General features: G+C 44.5%; 1 protein-coding gene across 2 annotated transcripts in view; it reads left to right on the top strand.

The window, feature by feature from the left end:
* The window catches only part of KIF3A (kinesin family member 3A), a 74,243-nt gene that overhangs the window by 28,024 nt on the left and 19,839 nt on the right, over positions 1-26,380 (top strand). For both annotated transcript variants that reach the window (XM_077265869.1, XM_077265870.1), the window contains 3 exons: positions 2,107-2,287; positions 2,469-2,579; positions 12,052-12,177. In XM_077265869.1, the coding sequence (XP_077121984.1) occupies positions 2,107-2,287; positions 2,469-2,579; positions 12,052-12,177 (418 nt within the window). The remainder of the gene's footprint in view (positions 1-2,106; positions 2,288-2,468; positions 2,580-12,051; positions 12,178-26,380) is intronic.

Below are 26,380 nucleotides of genomic sequence, written 5' to 3'. Positions count from 1 at the left end.
CCCCAACACTGTATCATGGCCCCCTTAGTAGCCCTCACTCTGTATGGGAGCCCACTTAGTGACCCCAACACTGCATCATGACCCATTTAGTAGCCCGATGCTGTATGATGGTCCCCTTTAGTAGCCCACACTGTATCATAGACCCCTTAGTAAGTAACTAACCCTGATTGTATGTGGGCCCACCTAGTAGCTCCCACCATGTGTGAGGGCCTGCTTAGTAACCCCCATTCTATATGATGGCCCCTTTAGTTGCCCCTACTATTTGTGTGGGCCCCCTTAGTAGCCCCTACTATGTGTGTGGGCCCCCTTAGTAGCCTCCACACTATTACGATAGACCCCTTAGTAGCCTCCGTACATAGTGACACAGTATTTTCTTAAAATAAAAAAAACAAACATCACATGCTCGCCTAAACTCAGCGAGTCCAGCAGACAGCGGCAGGTCCCGGGCAGACTAACGCAGTGATGTCATCGCGTCGCTTCGCCTTGGACCCTACTGTTCTGCAGGCCTCTGGCCTATTGCAATATGCGGCCCACAGAACAGAGTCCTTAAACTAAAATTAAAGTAGCACTCCCAGCAAAGGTTTTATCCTCTTATTATGTTGAAGTTATCATATTATATAGCACTGTTTATTTACAATTGCTTATTTTGCCTTTCTACCCAGCTAATTCTTCTCTTTTTCCATTAGGTCTGTGACATCCCATGATTAAAAACTGTCTAGCTCAGTCCTTCTAAGCTCTGTGTACAAACAGGAGGTCAATTTTCCCTGCATGACTAATGAGTCACAGCAAAAGTCCCTGGTAGGGAGTGGAGTGAAGCAGATGGGTCAGGCGTTGAAGAGGAAAATGTTTTTTTGCAGGGACAAGAGACTTCCTGTTTTTACACAGAGCAGAGAAAAGAGAAGAATTAGCTGGGTAGAAAGGCAAAATGAGCAATTGTTAGTATAATGATTGCAGTATATTAAGAGGATACAAACTATGATGGGAGTGCTTCTGTAAAGGCAATTCACTGAAAGGGACATCAAATCCCCAAAAATATTCCTTAGATAAAAAAAGACCATGCTTATGAATACCTGATCACATTACTATTGATTAAAGAAGCTGTCCACTACATGGACAACTTCTTCTCATTCCCCATGCGTAGCCCCCACAAATTAATCAAGCCTATACTCCTCTCCCGTGTGGCGCTGTTCCTGCGGTGTCGGCACTCGCTCTCCCCGGGGCTCTCATGCGGTATTGTGACATGTGATGCTGGTGCCCATTGAGTTTTGCTTTATTATTTTATCGGGGCCAAACATTTTGATCGAGAAGGGATTGTCCTAGTAGTGTTCTGTGACTGCAGTAGTCCATTAATAGAGGCATTTTGTGTGGCTTTGCGGTATTTTAATATAAACCTAATATAATTATATAATTCAGTAATATAAGCCTAAACCACGGCACTAAAAAATGAATAGGCAAGTATTGACACTTTCATTTCATGAAAACAACTCTTCCACATCACTTCTGTTACTCGTCATTTCTTATCCTATCAGTAAGGCGGGTTTCACACTTGAGTTGAGGAGGGCTGCGGATGGCAGCTTATTTCCTCCTTTCTTCCTCCGTTAAGCCCCGCCCACTGCCACACCTCTTCCATTCAGCTCCGCCTATGTCTGCATGCTTCCTGCGTACCTGTCTTTAACATTGGGTACGCAGGCCATGTGGATGTATGCGGATGCGTCCGCATGCGTCGTTTTGACCCGCCCGCCGACCGCAACAAAATGCAACATGTCGAAGCATGCAGACGTAGGCGGAGCTGAATGGAAGAGGTGCGGCAGTGGGCGGGGCTTAACAGGCAGTGCGCAGCCCTCCGCACTCTGCCCAACGCAAATGTGAAACCAGCCTAAGATCATTTTTGGTGGTTTGCTATGCATATTTTCCAAATATGTGTGGTTATGCCAGGTCATTCATTCTGTGGTGTTTAATATGTAGTTTTATTTGCAAGGTGTAATGACCAGTTATTATACCACAATACCTCAGCTGCTTCCCATAGTTGTTTGCGCAATGGTTCTTTACTGTGATGATGACTGGGTATGCTGGAAGAAAAATGTAATTTTTGTCTTCCTCTTGTAGACAGGAACATCAGTCGCTCCTTGAGAAACTGTCCGCTCTGGAGAAAAAGGTCATTGTTGGAGGAGTAGATTTGCTGGCCAAGGCAGAGGAACAGGAGAAACTTTTGGACGAATCAAACCAGGAGCTTGAAGTGCGGAGAAGGCGGGCAGAGAAGCTGCGGAGGGAGCTGGAGGAGAAGGAGGTTGGTGATTCAGCCTGTGGGTAGGAAACTCTGGGATTGCATCCACAATAATGATTTTTCTTTTTATTATGGGCCATTATAAGCTCGTCTAGCATTCTGCTCATCCAAGTAACACAAGGATTTGTCACCTCCATACATGTGTCTAAAATGGTTCCCTTGTAAATCTTTTCTTTTTTTATAGCAAGAGCGGCTGGATATTGAGGAGAAATACACAAGTTTACAGGAGGAGGCACAGGGTAAAACCAAAAAACTGAAGAAAGTATGGACTATGCTCATGGCGGCGAAGTCTGAGGTTTGTCATTCAGTCACCTTACACCTGAATATATTGCCGGGCTACAGTGCTATCTCCATCATTGTAATTCAATGTTGTGCTGGTCCTTATTAATGGACTATGATGTGTTACATTTTTAACAGCTTTGCATAGCATGTTAGTGGGATCAAAATGTCTAATGTCTAGGAACAAGTGTTAATATGCAAATTTCCTCTTCGGAGAGGGAGAGGACAGGAACCAGGTGCCACCTATTGGATGTAGCAGTCCTAAAAGTCAATATCGACCCCCTTATAGGGCCTTGCCACATGTCTTGGGAAAAGAATCCAAACCAGACACTTAACACTTGTGATGGCTAAAAAATAAATGAATGTTAATTAAAAAAAAAAAGTGGTTCAGTTTAGATCTGCTCTCTTTTCCCAATTTAAAAATAAAAAAAAAAGATGGAAAAAGAATAAACAAATTTAGAATCCATGGTGTCTGCAAAAGTCTGATCCAGGAAAATATAAAATTTACTTTTTTTATTGTAAAACAATGTTTTTATTTTTTCAGTCATCTTACATTCTAAAAAAATCATCCAATGTACTAGCGTAAAAAAAAAAAACTACAGCTCAAAAAAGGAAAAAAGTTATGGGTCTCAGTAAATCAGAAGTCATTTTTTTAAACCTCTAAAAAAAAAAAATCTTGTCATAGTTGTGCTGACCTGAAGAACTATATTGCCAGGTAATTTTTAGCACACAACGTACCCCATCAAAATGAAACCCAAAGAGGGAATTTTCATTGTCCAGAGAGTGTTCATATTTTTAATGCCCACTTTTTGGTCAATGAAAATACAAACATTCTCTTTTTCCATTTTTGGAAGAAGCCTTTTGTATTCTGAATGGCAGACAGTACTACTGTAGATTATCATCAGACCCTTTGCAGGATCATTTTATTGAGTACAGTGAGGTTATAAGGTCTTACAGTATGCAGAATTCCTTGATTTTTTTTTTTTTAAAATTTTTGACCGTTCATCGGAGAGGGTTCTGAAGGTTTAAGGAAATCTGTCAGTAGGATCAAACCTTGTTAGCCATCTATATGGCAATGCAGGTCATAGGAAGCTGAATAAAGTGACACCTTGATATCTGTGATCCTATGTCTTCTTTCAGAGAAATCCATTTTTTTTCTTATATGAGCTTGAAGACTATGGGCCGGACACTGATCTCCCTGAGAATCTGCCTCTAGAGCTTATTTTAAATACCGTATATACTCATGTATAAGCTGCGTTTTTCAGCAAATTTTTTTGTGCTGAAATGCCCTCCTTGGCTTATACATGAGTCACAGTACAGAAAGCCAGCGGGGGAGGGGCGGCGGAGCAGCAGGTGCCAGGAGCCGGCGCACACATCATACTCGCCTACCTGCGCGCCCTCGGTGCTGGCACTGCATCTCGTTCCGGTCGCCTGCAGCTCTTCCTGTGCTCGGCGGTCACGTGGTACCACTCATTAAGGTGATGAATATGGATGCATCTCCACTCCCATAGGGGTGGAGCTCATATTTGTTACCTTAATGAGCGGTAACACGTGACCGCTGACCACAGGAGGAGCTGCCGGCGGCCGGAACGAGATGCAGTGCACACAAGGATAGGGAATAAGGAGGCATGCATACAGGGACAGAACGGGGAGGCATTCATACCAGGGAAGGGGGAGGCATGCGTACCAGGGCAGGGAAAGGGGAGGCATGCATACAGGGACAGGGAGCCACGCATACCAGGGAAGGGGGAGCCACGCATAGCAGGACAGGGACGGGGGAGCCATGCATACCAGGCTTATACTCAATTCAATAAGCTTACCCAGTTTGCCGTGGCAAAAGTAGGTGCTTCGGCTTATACTCGGGTTGGCTTATACTCGAGTATATACGGTAATAGGAGGTTCTCCCACTGTGAGACATGTAGCACCAAACAGTAGAACTGAACTTTGTCTTGCTGCAGCTTTCACAGCTCTGCTATATTGCAACACTGGCTTCCTGTGAGATGGAAGCTGAAGATGGGAGGGACCTGCAGATGTGTCAGGTATAATCACACACAGCTCTGCAGTGAGATCAGGAGACTGAGAATAGCCATTACATACCACACTACTACAAGTCTCCTCACTCTGACATGCCAGGCCTTGTCATTCTCCACAAGCAGAAACGTTACCACTTAGATCAAAATCTTAAGCCTCTCACCTTGCCAAAACAGTGTCCTAATTTGCATTACTGAGGGGCAATACTCTGAAACACTATCTGCAAATTGAAATTCTGGGTTGGCTTTTATCATAAGTCATATGGCATGGCTTGTTAAAGACAGTTGATATTGACTTCTAGAATTGCTGCTTCCAATAGGTGGCACTAGAGTTGAAGTCTTCTTCCTCTTTGAAGAGGCTATTAGCATATTTAATTTCCCAGAGGAGCATGCATGGCATATAAAGGCCCCGTCTCACTAAGCGATTTACCAACGATCACGACCAGCGATACTACCTGGCCGTGATCGTTGGTAAGTCGCTGTGTGGTCGCTGGGGAGCTGTCACACAGACCGCTCTCCCCAGCGACCAACGATCAGGGGAACGACTTCGGCATCGTTGAAACTGTCTTCAACGATGCCGAAGTCCCCCTGCAGCACCCGGGTAACCAGGGTAAACATCGGGTTACTAAGTGCAGGGCCGCGCTTAGTAACCCGATGTTTACCCTGGTTACCAAAAAAAACAAACAGTACATACTCGCCTTTCGGTGTCCAGGTCCCTTGCCGCCTGCTTCCTGCTCTGACTGAGATCCGGCCGTACAGTGAGAGCAGAGCGCAGCGGTGACGTCACTGCTGTGCTCTCACTTCTCACTGTACGGCCGGGAGTCAGTGAGAGCAGGAAGCAGACGGCGAGGGACCTGACGGACATCAGAAGGCGAGTATGTACTGTTTGTTTTTTTTTACATTTACGCTGGTAACCAGGGTAAACATCGGGTTACTAAGCGCGGCCCTGCGCTTAGTAACCCGATGTTTACCCTGGTTACCAGTGAAGACATCGCTGGATCGGTGTCACACACACCGATTCAGCGATGTCAGCGGGGCCTCAACGACCAAAAAAAGGTCCAGGCCATTCCGACACGACCAGCGATCTCGCAGCAGGGGCCTGATCGCTGGTACGTGTCACACATAGCGAGATCGCTATGGAGGTCGCTGTTGCGTCACAAAACTTGTGACTCAGCAGCGATCTCGCTAGCGATCTCGCTATGTGAGACGGGGCCTTAAGTCTCCTCACTGTGACATCCAAGGCCTAGCTTGTCACTCTACACTAGGAGAAACGTTACCCCTTAGATTTCATATCACACTAGTAACACACCCTTCTACGTGGATTTCTCTGGAATAAGACATTGGATCACAGATATCAAGGTATCATGTTATTCAGCTTCCTATGACCTTCATGCCCCTATAGATGGTTAAGGAGGGTTGATCCTACTGACAGATTCCCTTTAAAAGGGACCAGTCTGCAGGTTTTTCATAAGGAATTAAAGGGAACCTGTCACCACGTTTTTGGAAGATGGGATAAAAATAGCGTTAAATAGGGGCAGAGGTGGGCATTACATTAGTGTGTTTGTTATGCGTTTATTACCCACCTAAGTTGCCGAAATACCTTTGCAAAGTCTCCGTTTTCGCCTGTCAATCAGGCTGGTCTGGTCAAAAGGGCGTCTTGTCTTCCCCCAGATTTTGCGTAGTTTTCCGTTGGTGGCGTAGTGGTGTGCGCATGCCCAAGGTCCCGAATCCTCTGCCAGGGGATTTAAAAGAGCGCGCTGTTCGTTTTCATTGGTGATCGGTGGGCGCGGCCATCTTCCTTTGGCCGCGCGTGCGCAGAAGCGGCGCTCTGCTGGCCGCGGCTTCAGGAAAATGGCCGCGGGATGCCGCGCGTGCGCAGATGGATATCGCGGCGGCCATTTTCCTGAAGCCGCGGCCAGCAGAGCGCCGCTTCTGCGCACGCGCGGCCAAAGGAAGATGGCCGCGCCCACCGATCACCAATGAAAACGAACAGCGCGCTCTTTTAAATCCCCTGGCAGAGGATTCGGGACCTTGGGCATGCGCACACCACTACGCCACCAACGGAAAACTACGCAAAATCTGGGGGAAGACAACGCCCTTTTGACCAGACCAGCCTGATTGACAGGCGAAAACGGAGACTTTGCAAAGGTATTTCGGCAACTTAGGTGGGTAATAAACGCATAACAAACACACTAATGTAATGCCCACCTCTGCCCCTATTTAACGCTATTTTTATCCCATCTTCCAAAAACGTGGTGACAGGTTCCCTTTAATGATTTAGCTGTGTAGGTGCTTCTTCGCCAATAAAAATGATATGGTTTCTATACTAGATTTTTCATGACTGTAACATCAGATCTCTACAAAAAATGTATCTTCTTTATATTGGGGGATAAGTGCCTACACAGACATAGCACGAGTTCCATATGTAATAATGTGCTCACCGCTTCCCTTTTAACCCCTTAATCCCATTGGATGTACTATCCCGTCAAGGTGACCTGGGACTTAATTCCCAGGGACGGGATAGTACGTCATAGTGATCGGCCACGCTCACGAGGGGAGCGCGGCCGATTGCGGCCGGATGTCAGCTGACTATCGCAGCTGACATCCGGCACTATGTGCCGGGAGCGGTCACGTTTCGGGGTATAGGGAAGCATCGCGCATGGAGGGGGCTCCCTGCGTGCTTCCCTGAGACCCTTGGTACAAGGCGCAGTGCTCAACTTGTACCAAGCGTCTCCTCCCTGCAGGCCCCGGATCCAAAATGGCCGCGGGGCTGTAACCGGGTCCTGCAGGGACGTGGCTTACCAGCACCTGCTCAGAGCAGGCGCTGGTAAGCCTGCAGCCATGCATGTCAGATCGCTGATTTGACACAGTGCTCTGCAAAGTGTCAGATCAGTGATCTGACCCTATAACATGATGCCCCCCCCCCCCCCCCCCCCCCCCCGGGGCAATGTTATAAAGTGAAAAAAAAAAAAATATTCATGAAATGTCACGTGCCCGAAAATGTTACCAATAAAAACGTCAACTCGTCCCGCAAAAAACAAGACCTCACATGACTCTGTGGACCAAAATATGGAAAAATTATAGCTCTCAAAATGTGGTAACGCAAGAAAATATTTTTTGCAATGAAAAGCGTCTTTTAGTGTGTGACAGCTGCCAATCATAAAAATCCGCTAAAACCCCCCTCTATAAAAGTAAATCAAACCCCACTTCATCACCCCCTTAGTTAGCGAAAAATAAAAAAATGTATTTATTTCCATTTTCCCATTAGGGTTAGGGCTAGGGTTGGGGCTAGGGTTGGGGCTAGGGTTGGGGCTAGGGTTGGGGCTAGGGTTGGGGCTAGGGTTGGGGCTAGGGTTGGGGCTGGGGTTAGGGTTGGGGTTAGGGTTGGGGCTAGGGTTAGGGTTTGGATTACATTTACGGTTGGGATTAGGGTTAGGGGTGTGTCAGGGTTAGGGGTGTGGTTATGGTTGGGAATAGGGTTAGGGGTGTGTTGGAGTTAGGGGTGTAGTTAGGGTTGGGGTTAGGGGTGTGGTTGGGATTAGGGGTGTGTTTGGGTTAGGTATTCAGTTAGAATTGGGGGTTTCCACTGTTTAGGCACATCAGGGGCTCTCCAAACGCGACATAGCGTCCGATCTCAATTCCAGCCAATTCTGCGTTGAAAAAGTAAAACAGTGCTCCTTCCCTTCCGAGCTCTCCCGTGCGCCCAAACAGGGGTTTACCCCAACATATGGGGTATCAGCGTATTCAGGACAAATTGGACAACAACTTCTGGCATCCAATTTCTCTTGTTACCCTTGGGAAAATAAAAATTTAGGGGGCTAAAGAACATTTTTGTAGGAAATTAATGATTTTTTATTTTCACAGCTCTTATAAACTGTAGTGAAATACTTGGGGGGTTCAAAGTTCTCACAACACATCTAGATAAGTTCCTTGGGGGGTCTAGGTTCTAATATGGGGTCACTTTTGGGGGGTTTCTACTGTTTAGGCATCAGGGTCTCTGCAAATGCAACGTGATGCCTGCAGACCAATCCATCTAAGTCTGCATTCCAAATGGAGCTCCTTCCCTTCCGAGCACTGCCATGCGCCCAAACGGTGGTTACCCCCCACATATGGGGTATCAGTGTACTCAGGACAAATTGTACAACAACTTTTGGGGTCCCATTTCTCCGGTTACCCTTGGGAAAATACAAAACTGGGGGCTAAAAAATAATTTTTGTGGAAAAAAAATAAAGAATTTTTATTTTCACGGCTCTGCGTTATAAACTGTAGTGAAAGACTTCGGGCTTCAATGCTCTCACAACACATCTAGATAAGATCTTTAGGGGGTCGACTTTCCAAAATGGTGTCACTTGTGGGGGGTTTCAATGTTTAGGCACATCAGGGGCTCTCGAAACGCAACATGGCGTCCCATCTCAATTCCAGCCAATTTTGCATTGAAAAGTCAAACGGCGCTCCTTCCATTCCGAGCTCTGCCATGCACCAAAACAGTGGTTTACCCCCACATATGGGGTATCAGCGTACTCAGGACAAATTGCACAACAACTTTTGGGGTACAATTTCTTCTGTTAACCTTGGGAAAATATAAAATTGGGGGCGAAAAATTCATTTTTGTGAAAAAATATTATCTTTTATTTTTAGGGCTCTACATTATAAACTTCTGTGAAGCACTTGATGGGTCAAAGTGCTCACCACACATCTAGATAAGTTCCTTAAGGGGTCTACTTTCCAAAATGGTGTCACTTGTGGGGAGTTTCAATGTTTAGGCACATCAGTGGCTCTCCAAACGCAACATGGGGTCCCATCTCCATTCCAGTCAATTTTGCATTGAAAAGTCAAATGACTCCTTCCCTTCCGAGCTCTGCCATGCGCCCAAACAGTGGTTTACCCCCACATATGGGGTATCAGGGTACTCAGGACAAATTGTTAAACAACTTTTGGGGTCCATTTTCTCCTGTTACCCTTGGTAAAATAAAAGAAATTAGAGCTGTAGTAAATTTTTCGTGTAAACATTTTTTATTTTTTTTTATTTTTTTTTTAAACATTCCAAAAATTCCTGTGAAACACCTGAAGGGTTAATAAACTTCTTGAATGTGGTTTTGAGCACCTTGAGGGGTGAAGCTTTTAGAGTGGTGTCATACTTGGTTATTTTCTATCATATAGACCCCTCGAAATGACTTCAAATGTGATGTGGTCCCTAAAAAAAATGGTGCTGTAAAAATGAGAAATTGCTGGTCAACTTTTAACCCTTATAACTCCCTAACAAAAAAATTTTGTTTCCAAAATTGTTCTGATGTAAAGTAGACATGTGGGAAATGTTACTTATTAAGTATTTTGTGTGACACATCTCTGTGATTTAAGGGCATAAAAATTCAAAGTTGGAAAATTGTGAAATTTTCCAAATTTTCTCCAAATTTCCATTTTTTTCACAAATAAACACAGGTAATATCAAATAAATTTTACCACTATCATGAAGTACAATATGTCTCTAGAAAAGAATTCTCAGAATCACCGGTATCCGTTGAAGCGTTCCAGATTTATAACCTCATAAAGGGACAGTGGTCAGAACTGTAAAACTTGACCCGGTCATTAACGTGCAAATCACTCTCGGGGCTTAAGGGGTTAATCAGAGAAAATAAGCTGACCACTGGGCCAGCTGCAACGTAATGTGAAATAGAGTTCTTGTATGGAGACCTTTTTATGCTTTGAAAAATAAAGGAGTTAGATATAAATGAAACTCTTGTTCTGGGCCATGAGAAATTAGCTTGATTTCTTCGAAAGTTTGATTAGGACCTGACATGAACTCATTTTACAAAATACCAATAGGCAATGGGATCCTTGTGTGCTCGCAGACCGTAGGAAACCATTGTTTTGCGGAAAGTTGATGTCATAAAGTATCTCTCAAGTAATGTCAGAAGGTATTCACATGATAACTCGTGATGGCCTATTATTTATGATCCGCCTGCATTTTCAAAAACATCTGTGACCATATCTCTGGAAACTCCTCAAATATAATTATGAAACCAATTGGTCTTTTAGGTATTTTTTTTATTTGATGTCTTGGCTGCAAATTCCATTCGAAGTCCATAAATATACAGCATCTATGTGTACATAGATCAGTGGCAATAAGAAATCTCTCATAAGTTTTGTAGCTCTTCTCAATGATGGATCTACCAAAGTCGAGGAATGCTGCTTGGCAAATAGCTGCTTGTCTGCTGTAGCACCTTCATGATCTCTGCAAATTAGTAGCTGATATTCCACCTTTCTTCTTCCATTCAATACACATTGCAGCATATTGTATAAAAGGAGTGCATCACCAACTGCGGGGCTGGTCCCACCAGTGAGGCATCGGCCAGTTGGTGAGGGGAGGGGGGCCTTTTTCATTGAGTGGTTATACTCTGCCTAGTCCTTTCTGTAGCTGAAGCAATATGTAGTTTAGAAGCATAATTCACTCCGTTTACAAGTTTTAATTAATAGCTTTAGGACACAAAACAATTTAAAGTGAGAGATTTGTAATTTTAGCAAGCACGTCCGCTACAGTTCATGAGGCCCAGACACCTTTTTAGTCTGACCAGTAAGGCTCGGGCTTTACACTGGGTGCGGAAAGTATTCAGACCCCTTTACATTTTTCACTCTTTGTTTCATTACAGCCATTTGGTAAATTCAAAAAAGTTCATTTTTTTCTCATTAATGTACACTCTGCACCCCATCTTGACTGAAAAAAACAGAAATGTTTGCAAATTTAATAAAAAAGAAAAACTGAAATATCAGATGGTCATAAGTATTCAGACTGATTGCTCAGTAATGAGTAGAAGCAACCTTTTGAGCTAGTACAGCCATGAGTCTTCTTGGGAATGATGCAACAAGTTTTTCACACCTGGATTTGGGGATCCTCTGCCATTCTTCCTTGCAGATCCTCTCCAGTTCCGTCAGGTTGGATGGTGAACGTTGGTGGACAGCCATTTTCAGGTCTCTCCAGAGATGCCCAGTTGGGTTTAGGTCAGAGCTCCGGTTGGGCCAGTCAAGAATGGTCACAGAGTTGATCTGAAGCCACTCCTTTGTTATTTTAGCTGTGTGCTTAAGGTCATTGTCTTGTTGGAAAGGGAACTTTCGGCCAAGTCTGAGGTCCAGAGCACTCTGGAAGAGGTTTTCTTTTCAATAAATTTGCAAAAATGTCTACATTTCTGGGTTTTTTTCAGTCAAGATGGGGTGCAGATTGTACATTAATGAGAAAAAAATGAACTTTTTTGAATTTACCAAATGGCTGCAATTAAAGAGTGAAAAATTTAAAGGGGTCTGAATACTTTCCGTACCCACTGTATCTCGGTCTGTCTGGTTCGGCTCCAGTAGAAATAAGTTTGAGAAGGTTGGTTACATCTGCTTGTTTTGTAGGATAATTTTAGATCTATGACGGAGCTTTTGGTAACAATAGGGTTTTTTTCTGTTTCATTTTTTTCATAGATGGCTGACCTGCAACAAGAACACCAAAGGGAAATAGAGGGGTTATTAGAGAATATCAGGCAGCTGAGTCGTGAGCTTCGACTTCAGATGATCATTATTGATAATTTTATTCCACAGGATTATCAGGTAAGGCCGCAATTTTTCATTTACCATTCACACTTGTGATGCACAAAGTCTCTTCTTATTTTGGGGGTCATGATCTTTGTTTCTATTAGTGGAGGGGCAGGCTACTTGATCAGAGAAAACCTATATAGAAAAGAAATACCAATAATAAGAAACAATATTGTAACCCATATATATAATTCCTACCAAAAAAATGTATTCAAACAAAGCACATATAATGACTTTATTAATTCATAATCAAAAGCATGATAAAAAACATGAATGCACAACAGACGGTTAATAACACGAAATATGAAAATGAGGGGAACAGGGGGTGCAAGATGAAATAACGTTAGGGGAATTCTACATTCAATATAAAGTAACATGCATCTCAGATCAGGAAACCTGATTGCCAATCAAAAGATTTAGTAGCAGCTTACTAAAAAGGTGCCAAGTACTATGAAGTAACTCAAAATATAATTAATACATTGTAGCATTAAATCATAAAGTGCATTGTGCAATAATCATCCTCATTATTATACATATTGAAATAATATCCAAGTGGAAAATATATAGTAGCTGCTATTCATTTTTATCTTGGCTAGCATTTTTTTCGTCTCTTAATATATTATACATTTTATATATTACACTGCCTTATTATATACATATTAGGGTCTATGGTGCTATTTACTCAACATCTTATTAGTATCCTATTTATATAAGCCTTTTTATTTTCACAACTATCTCACTCACTTATGTTTCTGTACTAGTCCACATTGGCTAATTTATAAGTACCGTATATTCTCGAGTATAAGCCGAGATTTTCAGCCCAAATTTTTGGGCTGAAAGTGCCCCTCTCGGCTTATACTCGAGTCACGGTCGGCGGCAGGGTTGGCGGGTGAGGGGGAGAGAGGTCTGTCATATACTCACCTGCTTCCGGGGCTCCTGGCGCTCCCCCTGCCTGTCACACTGTCTTCGGGTGCCGCAGCTCTTCTGTTCAGCGGTTACGTGGGACCGCTCATTAAAGTTATGAATATGGACTCCACTCCCATAGGGGTGGAGCCGCATATTCATTCCTCTAATCAGCGGTAACGGTGACCGCTGACAGAGGAAGAGGCTGCGGCACCCGGAGACCCATCTGTCCGGGATAAGGAGCCAGGGACGCCGGGAGCAGGTGAGTATTACATATTTACCTGTCCACGTTCCACCCGCCGGGCGCCGCTCCGTCTTTCCGTCCTCTTGCTCTGACTGTTCAGGTCAGAGGGCGCGATGACGTACTAGTGTGCGTGCCGCCCTCTGCCTGAACAGTCAGTGCGGAGAGACGCCGAGACGGGAAGCTGAGGAGCTGCAGGCAGCAAGAGAGGTGAGTATGTCATCTTTTTTTTTATTGCAGCAGCAGCATTATATATTGCACAGCTTTATATGGAGCATCTATGGGGCAATAATGAAATGTATGGAGCATTATATGTGGCACAGCTTTATATGGAGCATCTTATGGGGCAATAATGAACGGTATGGAGCATCTATTTTTATTTTTTAAATTCACCGGTAGCTGCTGCATGTCCTACCCTAGGCTTATACTCGAGTCAATAAGTTTTGACAGTTTTTTGTGGCAAAATTAGGGGGGTCGGCTTATACTCGGGCAGCTTATACTCAAGTATATACGGTACTTCCCTTTCCTTGTTTCTACAACTTTTTTTTAACAAATTATGTACTGTCTATATTAATTAAATGTATGTTTGTATTTAATAAAGAATTATATTTTTACTATTTATTTGAGCCTAATTTCCACTTTTCTTTTCGGTTTCATATTGCTTTTTGAGAGATGGCTTATTTTGCATATAGAGGATTTTTTTTTGTATTCGAATGCCGGAATACAGCGGTGGTAATTTGTGTTTTGTGTGCCTTTTTTTCGCCTAATCTATTTGAACTCGTTGTGTAAAACCTCTGAAAGAAAGACATACTGCATTTGTTAAAAAAAACAAAAAAAAAACACCTCAGGTGAAAAAACCTCACCTTGTAAATTGAACTTTAGAAATTAATCTTTTAAAAACACTTTTTTCTAAGCACAAAGAAACGCACTGACAGAAAAGCATAAAATGTTAGGTATAAACAAGCAGGTCTGTGGAGTTGGTATGAAATAGACAGACTCAGACTCTGACAATATATAATAAATAGGGTACAGTGGTACAATGCAGGATGTGCAGTAAATGTGTTCATAAGAATTTGGGAAAATTATAATATGTCCTATAAATGTTTGTTTTATTTCTGATGTAAGGATCTGGGCTTTTAGTTGAGATGAATCTGTGCTGCACTTTATGCACATGCTCAGTAGTTACCAGTGCTGTGGCGTCGTAGTTGAGATGAATCTGTGCTGCACTTTATGCACATGCTCAGTAATGACCAGTGCTGTGGAGTAGTAATTAAGATGAATCTGTGCTGCACTTTGTGCACATGCTTAGTAATGAGCAGTGCTGTTGAGTAGTAATTGAGATGAATCTGTGCTGCACTTTATGCACATGCTCAGTAGTGACCAGTGCTGTGGAGTCGTAGTTGAGATGAATCTGTGCTGCAGTTTATGCACATGCTCAGTAGTGACCAGTGCTGTGGAGTCGTAGTTGAGATGAATCTGTGCTGCACTTTATGTACATGCTCAATAATGACCAGCGCTGTGGAGTAAGGGAGTCGGGAGTCTGGGAAATTGGGGAGTCGGAGGTTTGACTTACTGACTCCATAGTCCTATGGACAAGCCCTAACTGTGCCAGGTATACAGGGAAGAGAGAGAGAATAACTGCACTCCATTCCCTGCATCTGAAGGATACTGCTTGAGAAAGGTTAGTTTGCCTGTCTTGATTGATGGGTCTTCTACATGGGATGCAGGATTTTCATCAGCTAGTGTGGAGCACATAAGCCCCCTTACATGGGGAAGGTTTGCAAGCAATGTAAAAATCCCCATCTGTTTCCCTGTGTAGCGGGTTCCAAAAGTGTTGAAAGCCCCAGGGGATTTGCAAGCTGGTGGTGATGCTTCGGTTTAGTCATGGTTTGCTACATTTTAAGTTTTTAGATAAGATCTCATGCTTACTGTTCATCACTGGAAATTTCTAGCAAAGCATTAATTGCCAACCAGTGAAGGAATTATCATACCCTGATGAAAAGCTTCATAAAGTAATAGGAGACCAAGTATAAAACCTTTCTCAAAAATACAAAAATAATTAGGAAAACAAACTTAGTGATCTAAGCTATCGCGCTTACATTAGGAATTGTTTTATTTTTGTTTGAGCTCTTTCCCTTGCTTAAACCTTCCCTTGAGGAGCTGTAACTTCTTTATGGGGTGGAATGGAAAGCAATAATTTAGCTATTTAAGCTTTTTTTTGCTTCATTTTGCTGTTTACTGAACAGTAAAATTGACATGTTCACTTTATTCTGCGGATCAGTATGTCTATGGTAATACCAAACTTATTGCAGTTTTTTGGACTAAAACTCACTTTTTAGTGAGTAAAAATCTTGCTAAAATAGTCTGTGTGCTATAGGCAGCATCCTCTGCAGTGGCATAGCTCGCTCTCCTCCTGCCCCACACTGATCTGTCTGATTGTTGCAGGGCAGGAAAGGAATCTACCAGAACTTGCACTTTACTGCATGCATGCTGCAGGTCCTGGCTAGCTCAAGGACTTTTCAGATAATGTGATCAGTCACATGCCTGGCAGTAATTTCAAAATGCTCGGGACCCTGCTTATTCGGCAAGCTTTAGCGCTTACCGAATAAGCTGCAGAGGGAACCTGGATACTAGGCTGATCAGCGCCACAGGTTCATGTCTCGTGGCTGTTTGACTCATGCATGGAGAGCTTGTGTGTTGGGCTCTCCATGCATGTGTTCTGACAGTGAAACAGCCGCAACACTTGCAGCTGCGGAGTCGAAGAGCTGATCAGTCAGCACAAAGCAAAACAAACTTGTAGCTTATTGGATAAATGTCTGATAGTAATTTATCTGCAACTAGACTGTCATCCATGAGGGAGGTTATGTCACTGTTCTTCTACAAGAAAATGACTAAACAGACAGTTCGTGATGCAGCTCGTTTAAGAACTAATGATGTTCTTGATGTCTGGGTAAAGGCATCCATCCCTAAGAGACTGAAAAAAAACATGTGGTTGAAAAAGTGAAAGGTTTCTTCAAAGAATATGACAAGCTGAAGAAAAACAAAACGAAATGTTCTGATAGTGTGAAGAAGGTGGAAGAATGGTACTCAGGTCTAGACAACATGATATCGCGCATGCTAGGACTATGGATATGACAAGAATACCGGAAGACTAGGACTTTTTGCTAGCTCAGGGACAACTGGAAGCCATGAAAAAATGAGGTGTTGACAAAGCTTGGAAAAAAAAGACATTTTGAAGAAAGTAGAGACAAATTATAAGAAAAGAATTGAGAAAGAGAGACAAAAAAGAAGTTCTAGAGAGAAAAAGGTGGTGGTGCTGCTGTCATCTGATGAAGTAGATACGGGAGATGATGAAACATCAGAAGTACTGCCGTCAGCAAAAGAGAAGGAGTCAGTGTAGTAGATGACAAACTATCAGCAAGCCTTGATGTGGCCAAAGTTGGTGACAGAAATGCAGCATTAAAGAAAATCTGTTACCCCCAGACATATATGACCTATTAATATGGGCATACAGGTGATAGAAATGTTACTAGACCTACCTGTATGCCTCATATTAGCAGTCTTGTTGTTGAGAAATGTTCTGCAGATGATGAAAGCTGCCAAGATAGTAATCAATGTTATGAAAGAGACTAATGATACAGCAGAATGAATCATTTCAGAGGGTGCCCCATCAAAAAATTGAAAATATCATTTTTTGCTTGCATTAAGGACCACCCTACTGCCAGTGCCGTCTTAGCAAGGCAGAGAAGGTGGCTCTCACTAGGCCCTAGCTGCCATGACAACACATCGGCATTCTCGTTGGTGTTGTGTTGGGTTGGGTGGCCAATGGAGTGACAGAAGATGGCCCCTTTCTGTCTAAGCACTTATTTGCCACAGTTACGTATGACTGCGATAAGGAATTAAACCACCATGACCTGAGCCTTCTGAACTCATAGCAGCTGCTGATGTCCGTTTTCTAACCCCTTCCCGCAGTGAGTTCAGCCTGGTCCATACACAACCACTCCTGCCAGTAGGACACTTCTTTATAAATGGTAGAGAGACTGCAGTCGGCTGATGCTGGGCAGTTGACAGTCATGTTATTTTGCCATCTTTGTGAGAATGTATGCATCTGCACTAGAAGATACGACTGTGGGGTGATGGGGGGGGGGGGGGACTGAATGCAGCATGTAAGTAACAATAGACAAAACATTTAGCAATGTTTCCTGTAAAATCGCTGGTGTCTTATTGGCATCTTCTTTAAGCCTTCCCAATGACAGGTTAAAGTCGGCAAATGCCAGATGGATGATTTAGCTTTTTTTTTTTTTTTAACTGCTGGGTGTCTTTGGAAGCTAGAAGTAGTTAAAAGATGCTCAAAAGACTGAACATATGATCCACAAGTCGTTTTTCAATAGACATACAGATGTTCACTCTTTAGCACTTTTTCATGCAGTTTTCATAGCAGAATGTATTAGAAAGATGTCAAGTACACATACCATGACTCTTGTGAAGCAGCTGTGTCTTCTTTCTTTAACTCAGCTGTATGATACATAGCTATGTCTGTTCACGTGGCTGATAAATAACAATATTCAGTATAAAGTAAAGGTAAATCTCAGGAAAATCCTCATCTGTTGGTCCGAGAATTGCAATGATCATGTTAACATAGCCTAATATAGGGAAATTATTTGATTTGCAAATGATGCGTACAGGAGTCACATTATTTCTTGGAACCCAGAAGGTCCTATTAAGGGGGAACTTGTTATGTGTAAAAATGCTATTAACCTGGGGGCATGTCCTAGCTGGCCATGTGAGTGGAAGCAGGGAAGAGTGCTCTTGCTGCCAGAAGGACTTAAAATCCTGTTTTAACCCTGATTTTCGGGTATACTTATCGAGCCCGGCTGGCTGAAGGTCCGGAGAGCACTGCGGTTCTGAACGGAGGCACCGGAGCTGGCAGCAATGACCAGGAGGCGGCAGAAAGATGCAGGACTGGGCGATGCAGGAGCCGGCCAAGATGGAGCTGAGGCCAGAGAAGACGCTGACAGGGAGAATGCAGCATGTCAGCGTCGCATGGAGGTAGCGGCGAAGCTACAGCAATATGCCAGGGTGGAAGCTGCAGATGCAGAACAAGGACCCAGAGCTGGAGCTGACAAGGAGGAGGAGGAAGCAGGCATGGTGCAGCAGCACGAGGTACAGAAGGGGAAGGAGAGAGAAAGCATGGTGGGGGCTAGTGGGGGATCTGAAGGCATATCACAGGCAGAGGAGCCGACCCTTAGAGATGTTATCACACTGATCTCTTCATGTCAGCAGTCCCTGAATTCCCTGGCCCAGCAGATGCAGGACGTTAAAGGGGACACTGCACAGATTAATGCAGCCCTACAAAAGATGGACAAACGTATAGGAGAGGGTGAGCACGGCAGAAGATCACATAGTTAGATTACAAAAAGCTGAGAAGAAGTTCACCCAAGCAATAGCCGAGCTCACGGCCAAAAATGAGGATCTGGAAAATAGATCCAGAAGAAATAATATACGTATAGTGGGGCTGCCTGAAAAGACTGAGGAGTGAAACCCCACAGAATTTGTTGAAAGCTGGCTGCTGGAAAAAATTGGGAACACAGTGTTGACAAAAGTTTTTGCGGTTGAACGGGCTCATAGGGTCCCACCACAGCCCCCTGGGGCAGGAGCGTACCCTCGTACCATGCTTGCCAAAATATTGAACTACAGAGATAGAGACATTATCCTTAGAAAGGCTAGAGAAATGGAGGATCTGACGGCGGGAGGACAAAAAATCGCCATTTATCCGGACTATTCCGCTGCGGTTCAGAAGCCACGGATGAAGTTTACTGGAATCAAGCGACGACTGAGGGAGCTGGGAGTGCAGTATTCAGTGATGTTTCCCGCAAAGCTGAGACTGGTGGCTTTTAATAAGACCCACTTCTTCCTGACACCGGAGGACGCTACCCAGTGGATTGATACTAATGAGAAAAAGCTTAAGGGAATGGGTGATTGACATTTCGGCGATATCTGGTTGTGAATCGTTTTCTCTATCGCTGGCAGAGGGTTCTACATTTGTTAGCATTGGTTAAAGAGTTGAGCAACTGCTGAGGGTTTTGCTGGGTCATGTTAATTGACTGGCCAGAGGGGACAGTACCGTCTACTAAATATGAGGGAGGAGGGCTAGGCCGGGTACTGTAAATTGGTTTGGTATTTTTTTTTATATATGTTCATATAAGTTTGAATGTTTAGATATATTAAAGTGAAAAGTTGGGGGGAAATTATGATTGCTATGGCAGCGGGACGCGAAAGGGAAGGGTTAGGCAGGTGAGAGTGTTCGCAATGGGCAGTGGAGCCCCACTCTTGATGAGAGAAAGAATGAGCTATATTGGGAGGGTTAGGGGGGTCAGTTGGGTGGGGGTAGGGGGGGAGGGAGGGTTGGGACAGCCTAAACTTGGGAAATTGGATACCATGAGAAATGATGAGCCACATGATTGGGGATTGTACTAAAATATTGAGTTGGAATGTGAGAGGTCTGGCAGATAAGACACGGCGGACGGCAGTGTTACAGTATGTTCGAGAACAGAAGGTTTCAATGATATGCCTGCTGGAGACACATTTAGTGCGGGAGAGGGGGAATGTATTGAATAGGCGCTGGATACAGAGGGCGTACCATTCTACTTTTTCTACTTATTCTAGGGGTGTGTCTGTGTTAATACCTACGGGGGTGAAGTATGAGGAAGTGGCGGCAAAGGAGGATGTGGATGGCCAGTATGTGGTGGTAAACTGTAAAATTAATGGTGTGTTGATGTGCATTGCAGCAATGTATATTCCGCCTCCATACTCAAGTAAGAAGATAAGAGAGGTGCTGGAGAGGGTAGAGCGTTGGGGTCCAATTACCACTTCTAATTATTGGCGATCTCAATAATATATGGGATGACTTTTGGGATAAAAATAAAAAACCCCAGAATAGGACGGTGGGACATGTCACTACGTTTGGGACCTACAGTTAGGTCCATATATATTTGGACAAAGACAACATTTTTCTAATTTTGGTTATAGACATTACCACAATGATTTTTAAACAAAATAATTCAGATGCAGTTGAAGTTCAGACTTTCAGCTTTCATTTGAGGGTATCCACATTAAAATTGGATGAAGGGTTTAGGAGTTTCAGCTCCTTAACCTGTGCCACCCTGTTTTTAAAGGGACCAAAAGTAATTGGACAATTGACTCCAAGGCAGGTGTGGACAGGTGTGGGCAATCCCTTCATTATGTAATTCTCAATTAAGCAGATAAAAGGCCTGGAGTTGATTTGAGGTGTAGTGCTTGCATTTGGAAGGTTTTGCTGTTAAGTAAACATGCGGTCAAATGAGCTCTCCATGCAGGTGAAACAAGCCATCCTTAAGCTGCGAAAACAGAAAAAACCCATCCGAGAAATTGCTACAATATTAGGAGTGGCAAAATCTACAGTTTGGTACATCCTGAGAAAGAAAGAAAGCACTGGTGAACTAATCAATGCAAAAAGACCTGGGCGCCCACGGAAGACAACAGTGGTGGATGATCACAGAATAATCTCCATGGTGAAGAGAAACCCCTTCACAACAGCCAACCAAGTGAACAACACTCTCCAGGAGGTCGGCGTATCAATATCCAAATCTACCATAAAGAGAAGACTGCATGAAAGTAAATACAGAGGGTTCACTGCACGGTGCAAGCCACTCATAAGCATCAAGAATAAAAAGGCTAGACTGGACTTTGCTAAAAAACATCTAAAAAAGCCAGCACAGTTCTGGAAGAACATTCTTTGGACAGATGAAACTAACATCAACCTCTACCAGAATAATGGAAAGAGAAAAGTATGGTGAAGGCTTGGTACAGCTCATGATCCAAAGCATACCACATCATCTGTAAAACACGGCGGAGGCAGAGTGATGGCTTGGGCATGCATGGCTGCCAGTGGCACTGGGTCACTAGTGTTTATTGATGATGTGACACAGGACAGAAGCAGCCGAATGAATTCTGAGGTATTCAGGGCCATACTGTGTGCTCAGATCCAGCCAAATGCAGCCAAACTGATTGGTCGTCGTTTCATACTACAGATGGACAATGACCCAAAACATAAAGCCAAAGCAACCCAGGAGTTTATTAAAGCAAAGAAGTGGAATATTCTTGAATGGCCAAGTCAGTCACCTGATCTCAACCCAATTGAGCATGCATTTCACTTGATAAAGACTAAACTTCAGACAGAAAGGCCCACAAACAAACAGCAACTGAAAACCACCGCAGTGAAGGCCTGGCAGAGTATCACAAAGGAGGAAACACAGCGTCTGGTGATGTCCATGAGTTCAAGACTTCAGGCAGCCATTGCCAACAAAGGGTTTTCAACCAAGTACTAAAAATGAACATTTTATTTAAAATTATTGAAACTGTCCAATTACTTTTGGTCCCTTTAAAAACAGGGTGGCACATGTTAAGGAGCTGAAACTTTTAAACCCTTCATCCAATTTTAATGTGAATACCCTCAAATGAAAGCTGAAAGTCTGAACTTCAACTGCATCTGAATTGTTTTGTTTAAAATTCATTGTGGTAATGTCTATAACCAAAATTAGAAAAATGTTGTCTCTGTCCAAATATATATGGACCTAACTGTATGTCCGGGAAGTAGGTATGATCGATTTATGGAGAGTTAGACATACTGGGTATTCATGTTACTCGCCAGCTCATGGTACTTTGTCTAGGATTGATTTGGCGCTGGGCAACTGTCTGATGGACACGATGGTGGGGGATGTGAGATATTTGCCTAGGGCTCTCTCAGACCATAGTCCAGTTGAAGTGGAGTTTCGACCAGTGGGGAAACGAGCCGGGAGCAGGAGGGAGTGGAAAATTCACCCTTATTGGCTACATAATATAGATTTGGAAAAGATAAAGCAGGAGTTGGTGGAATTATTTGAGATAAATGAGGGTAGTGCGGACGCTCTTACTGTGTGGGAAGCCATGAAAGCATACTTGAGAGGGCTGCTGTTTAGGGATATTAGCAGGTGTAAGCGGAAATCGAGAGAGGCAGAGAAATTGGCGCTTGATGGGTTGAGGATAGCCGAAGACGAGATGAAAATAACAGGATCTTTGGAAGCTGGGAGGAGGTTAAAGGCAGCGCAGAGTCAGCTGGAGGAAGTTTTGCTGGGTAAGGCTGAAAGGAAAAGGGAATTCATGAATCTGGCTTATTACCAAGAGGGCGAATCTGTGGGTCATTTGCTGTCGCTGGTGGCTTCTGCCCAGAGAAGTACTTCCTTCGTCCATTCTCTGGTGTCGGGGAGCGGTATTACTGTCTCTGGGACTTCAGAGATTTTGGAGAGTTTCGCGGATTTTTATGCGGACCTATATTCCTCTCGGGTTGATGGGTCAATGGAGGAGACGGTGGCGTTCCTTGAGGAATTGGAGCTCCCAAGGTTGAGTGATATAGATAGAGAGGACTTGGAGGCTCCCATTACGGAGGAGGAGTTGGGTCGCCCATTGCAATCTATGACTAATGGAAAGGCGCCTGGTGTAGATGGATTTCCTGCTGAAATTTATAAAAACTTGGGGGAAGTGTTGATCCCTAGATTGAAGGCGGTCCTGGAGGAGGCTATGGATAGGGGAAGTTTACCGGCATCTATGCGAGAGGCCATAATAGTGGTGATTCCTAAGGAGGGGAAGGACTTGACACTGCCGGATTCATACCGGCCAATTTCCTTGCTCACCATAGATGTTAAACTCCTGGCTAAGGTATTGGCGATGAGGTTGACACGTGTCATTTCTGGCTTGGTGCATTCAGACCAGTCTGGCTTTATGCCCGATAGGTCCACTGCGATTAATCTACGAAGGCTATTTATGAATTTGCAGCTCAGATCCGATAACTGTGGCCAGAGAGTTATTGCATCTTTAGACGCCCACAAGGCGTTTGATAGCGTGGAGTGGGGGTATCTTTGGCAGGTGTTGCGGAATATGGGGTTTGGACCGCAGTTCATATCTTGGATTCGGCTGATGTACTCGATGCCGATGGCCAGGGTCAGGGTGAACGGGGAGTTATCACGGACCATACAACTAACTAGAGGGACTAGGCAGGGGTGTCCACTCTCTCCTCTTTTGTTTGCTCTGGCTGTGGAGCCACTGGCTGCTAAACTTCGACGGTCTGATGAGATGACTGGGTTTAAATATGGGAGGATTGAAGAAAGGGTGGCATTGTATGCAGATGACATTCTTTTGTTTTTAGCTGACCCAGGTGCGTCCTTGGAGGGAGCCATTGGGATTATTGAACGCTTCGGATCATTGTCGGGACTTAGGATAAACTGGTGTAAGTCTATCTTGTTTAAGGTGGATCATGTTGGGGGGGAGCCACTGGAAGATGGGCGACTGAAGGTGACGAGTAGTGTTGAGCGATACCGTCCGATACTTGAAAGTATCGGTATCGGAAAGTATCGGCCGATACCGGCAAAGTATCGGATCCAATCCGATACCGATACCCGATACCAATACAAGTCAATGGGACTCAAGTATCGGACGGTATTCCTGATGGTTCCCAGGGTCTGAAGGAGAGGAAACTCTCCTTCAGACCCTGGGATCCATATAAATGTGTAAAATAAAGAATTAAAATAAAAAATATTGCTATACTCACCTGTCCGACGCAGCCTGGACCTCAGCGAGGGAACCGGCAGCGTTGTTTGTTTAAAATTCGCGCTTTTACTTGGTTACGTGAAGTCCCGGCTTGTGATTGGTCAGGGCGGCCATGTTGCCGGGACGCGGACCAATCACAGCAAGCCGTGACGAAATTACGTCACGGCTTGCTGTGATTGGTCCGCGTCCTGGCAACATGGCCGCCATTAACCAATCACAAGCCGTGACGTCACTGGAGGCTGGACACGCGCGCTTTTTAAAATACGCGCATGTCCAGCCTCCCGTGACGTCACGGCTTGTGATTGGTTAATGGCGGCCATGTTGCCGGGACGCGGACCAATCACAGCAAGCCGTGACGTAATTTCGTCACGGCTTGCTGTGATTGGTCCGCGTCCCGGCAACATGGCCGCCCTGACCAATCACAAGCCGGGACTTCACGTAACCAAGTAAAAGCGCGAAATTTAAACAAACAACGCTGCCGGTTCCCTCGCTGAGGTCCAGGCTGCGTCGGAGAGGTGAGTATAGCAATATTTTTTATTTTAATTCTCTCTTTTACACATTATTACATTAATGTTGTTGCGATACCCGATACCACAAAAGTATCGGATCTCGGTATCGGAAATTCCGATACAGCAAATATCGGCCGATACCCGATACTTGCAGTATCGGAATGCTCAACACTAGTGACGAGCCAATTCAAGTACCTTGGCATATGGGTATCTATGCCTGTTACTGATTATATACATAGGAATCTGACTCCAATCTTGGGTGTTCTGAAGGCAAAAGTGGATGCTTGGCTTAAGCTGCATTTATCTGTGGTAGGTAAGGTGAATCTTATTAAAATGATTCTGATGCCGAAAATACTGTATATTTTGCATAATGCACCAGTGTGGATACCGCGCGGGAAATTTAGACAGATCAACTCTCTGTTTAGGAATTTAATATGGGGGAGACAATATCCGCGGATTAGACTGGAGACACTTCAGCGACCCAAGGACGATGGGGGACTAGCATTGCCTAACCCTGAAATATACTTTTCCCTTCCCCATGACAGCACCGGTACATGAGAGATGGTCCCGCCCCCAAGAACAGGAAACCTGCATAGGAGATAAAAGATGGGGGCGGCACCTCTCTCCTCAGTTTGGTTTCCTGTTCTTGCGGGGAACCTGCGGTGCTGCATGGGGAGAGGTCTCCCTTGCTTTGCCGGTCTCTGACCGAGGTCCGCGGTGGGAGCAGCGGTGGCGGCGTGTGCGCGTCGCCTCCATACCTGGAGCTGCAGATGCGTCTTTCCCACTGGGGACTCCCCGGCGTCCGCTCCTGGCCGGAGGCTGGGCCGAGGGAGAAAAGTGAGCGTACCCATCACGACGCTGGCGCCGACTGAATGGGGGAACTTCCGGGATTGAACCGGAAGTGACGCTACACGCTGAAGAAGCGGTGTGCTGACACTCCCCGGGGGGGAGAAAGTTCAGAGACGCACACACCGCTTCCTGCCCGCCATATTTAAATGTGCAAGGCGGCAAGCAGGCGCTGGGAACAGTCTCCTGCAGGATGGCAGATCTGAAGGAATCGACGATCCCAGCTGAAATCCCACAGCCTGTCGTGGTACTAAGGGTCCGGTGGGTGAGTGCCTTTGTAAGGCAAAAAACATGTCAGTGACACTGTGTTTTTTGTATATATGCAGGGAAAAAAAGTCACCTCTAAACAAAAGCATAAAGTATGTGCACTCTGTGATAGAAGCCTCCCCAAAACGTATGAAAAGCGTATGTGCCGCTCATGCATAGAAAAAACGGTGTCTGAAGAGTCTTCATCTTTGCTTCAGAATATAAAAGATATTGTTAGAAGCGAAGTACAAAGCACTGTAAAGGAGCAGTTAAAACATCATGGATTGCAGAGCTCCGTAAACCCATTCCCTACGTCTGCCCAGGCATCTGACGTAGAATCCGAGGGTGAACTGGGTGAGCTTCCGCCCGACGAGGGTTCGGACCTGGACTCTTCAGATGAAGAGTGTGGCCGACCTTATGTGTTATCAGAAGATGTGGGGAAGTTGCTAAAACTGGTCAGGTCCACCCTGGGGGTTGAGACGCCAAAAGAGAAGCAAACAGTTCAGGACTCTATGTTCAGTAATTTGGCGGATAAGAAACGAAAAGTTTTCCCGTTTCATGATAACATTCTAAATCTCATTAAAAAAGAATGGAAAAAACCGAATAAAAAGATTTCAGTTCCCCAGGCCTTAAAACGTAAATATCCCTTTAGTGAGGAAATTTGCGAGAAATGGGAAAAGGCGCCTAAGTTGGACGCGGCTATCGCAAGTACCTCCAGGGGCATAGCACTTCCCTTCGAGGACATGGGGGCCCTAAAAGACCCCCTAGATAAAAAGGCGGATGCCTTTCTAAAATCTGGGAGGCCTCAACTTGGGCGTTTAAACCTGGAGTAGCGGCTACTTGTACTGCCCGT

Source organism: Ranitomeya variabilis, chromosome 5 (assembly GCF_051348905.1).
Source record: "Ranitomeya variabilis isolate aRanVar5 chromosome 5, aRanVar5.hap1, whole genome shotgun sequence".
Lineage (NCBI taxonomy): Eukaryota > Metazoa > Chordata > Amphibia > Anura > Dendrobatidae > Ranitomeya > Ranitomeya variabilis.
The sequence above is the reverse complement of the archived record's forward strand: the minus strand, read 5'-3'. Positions and strand labels throughout refer to the sequence as shown.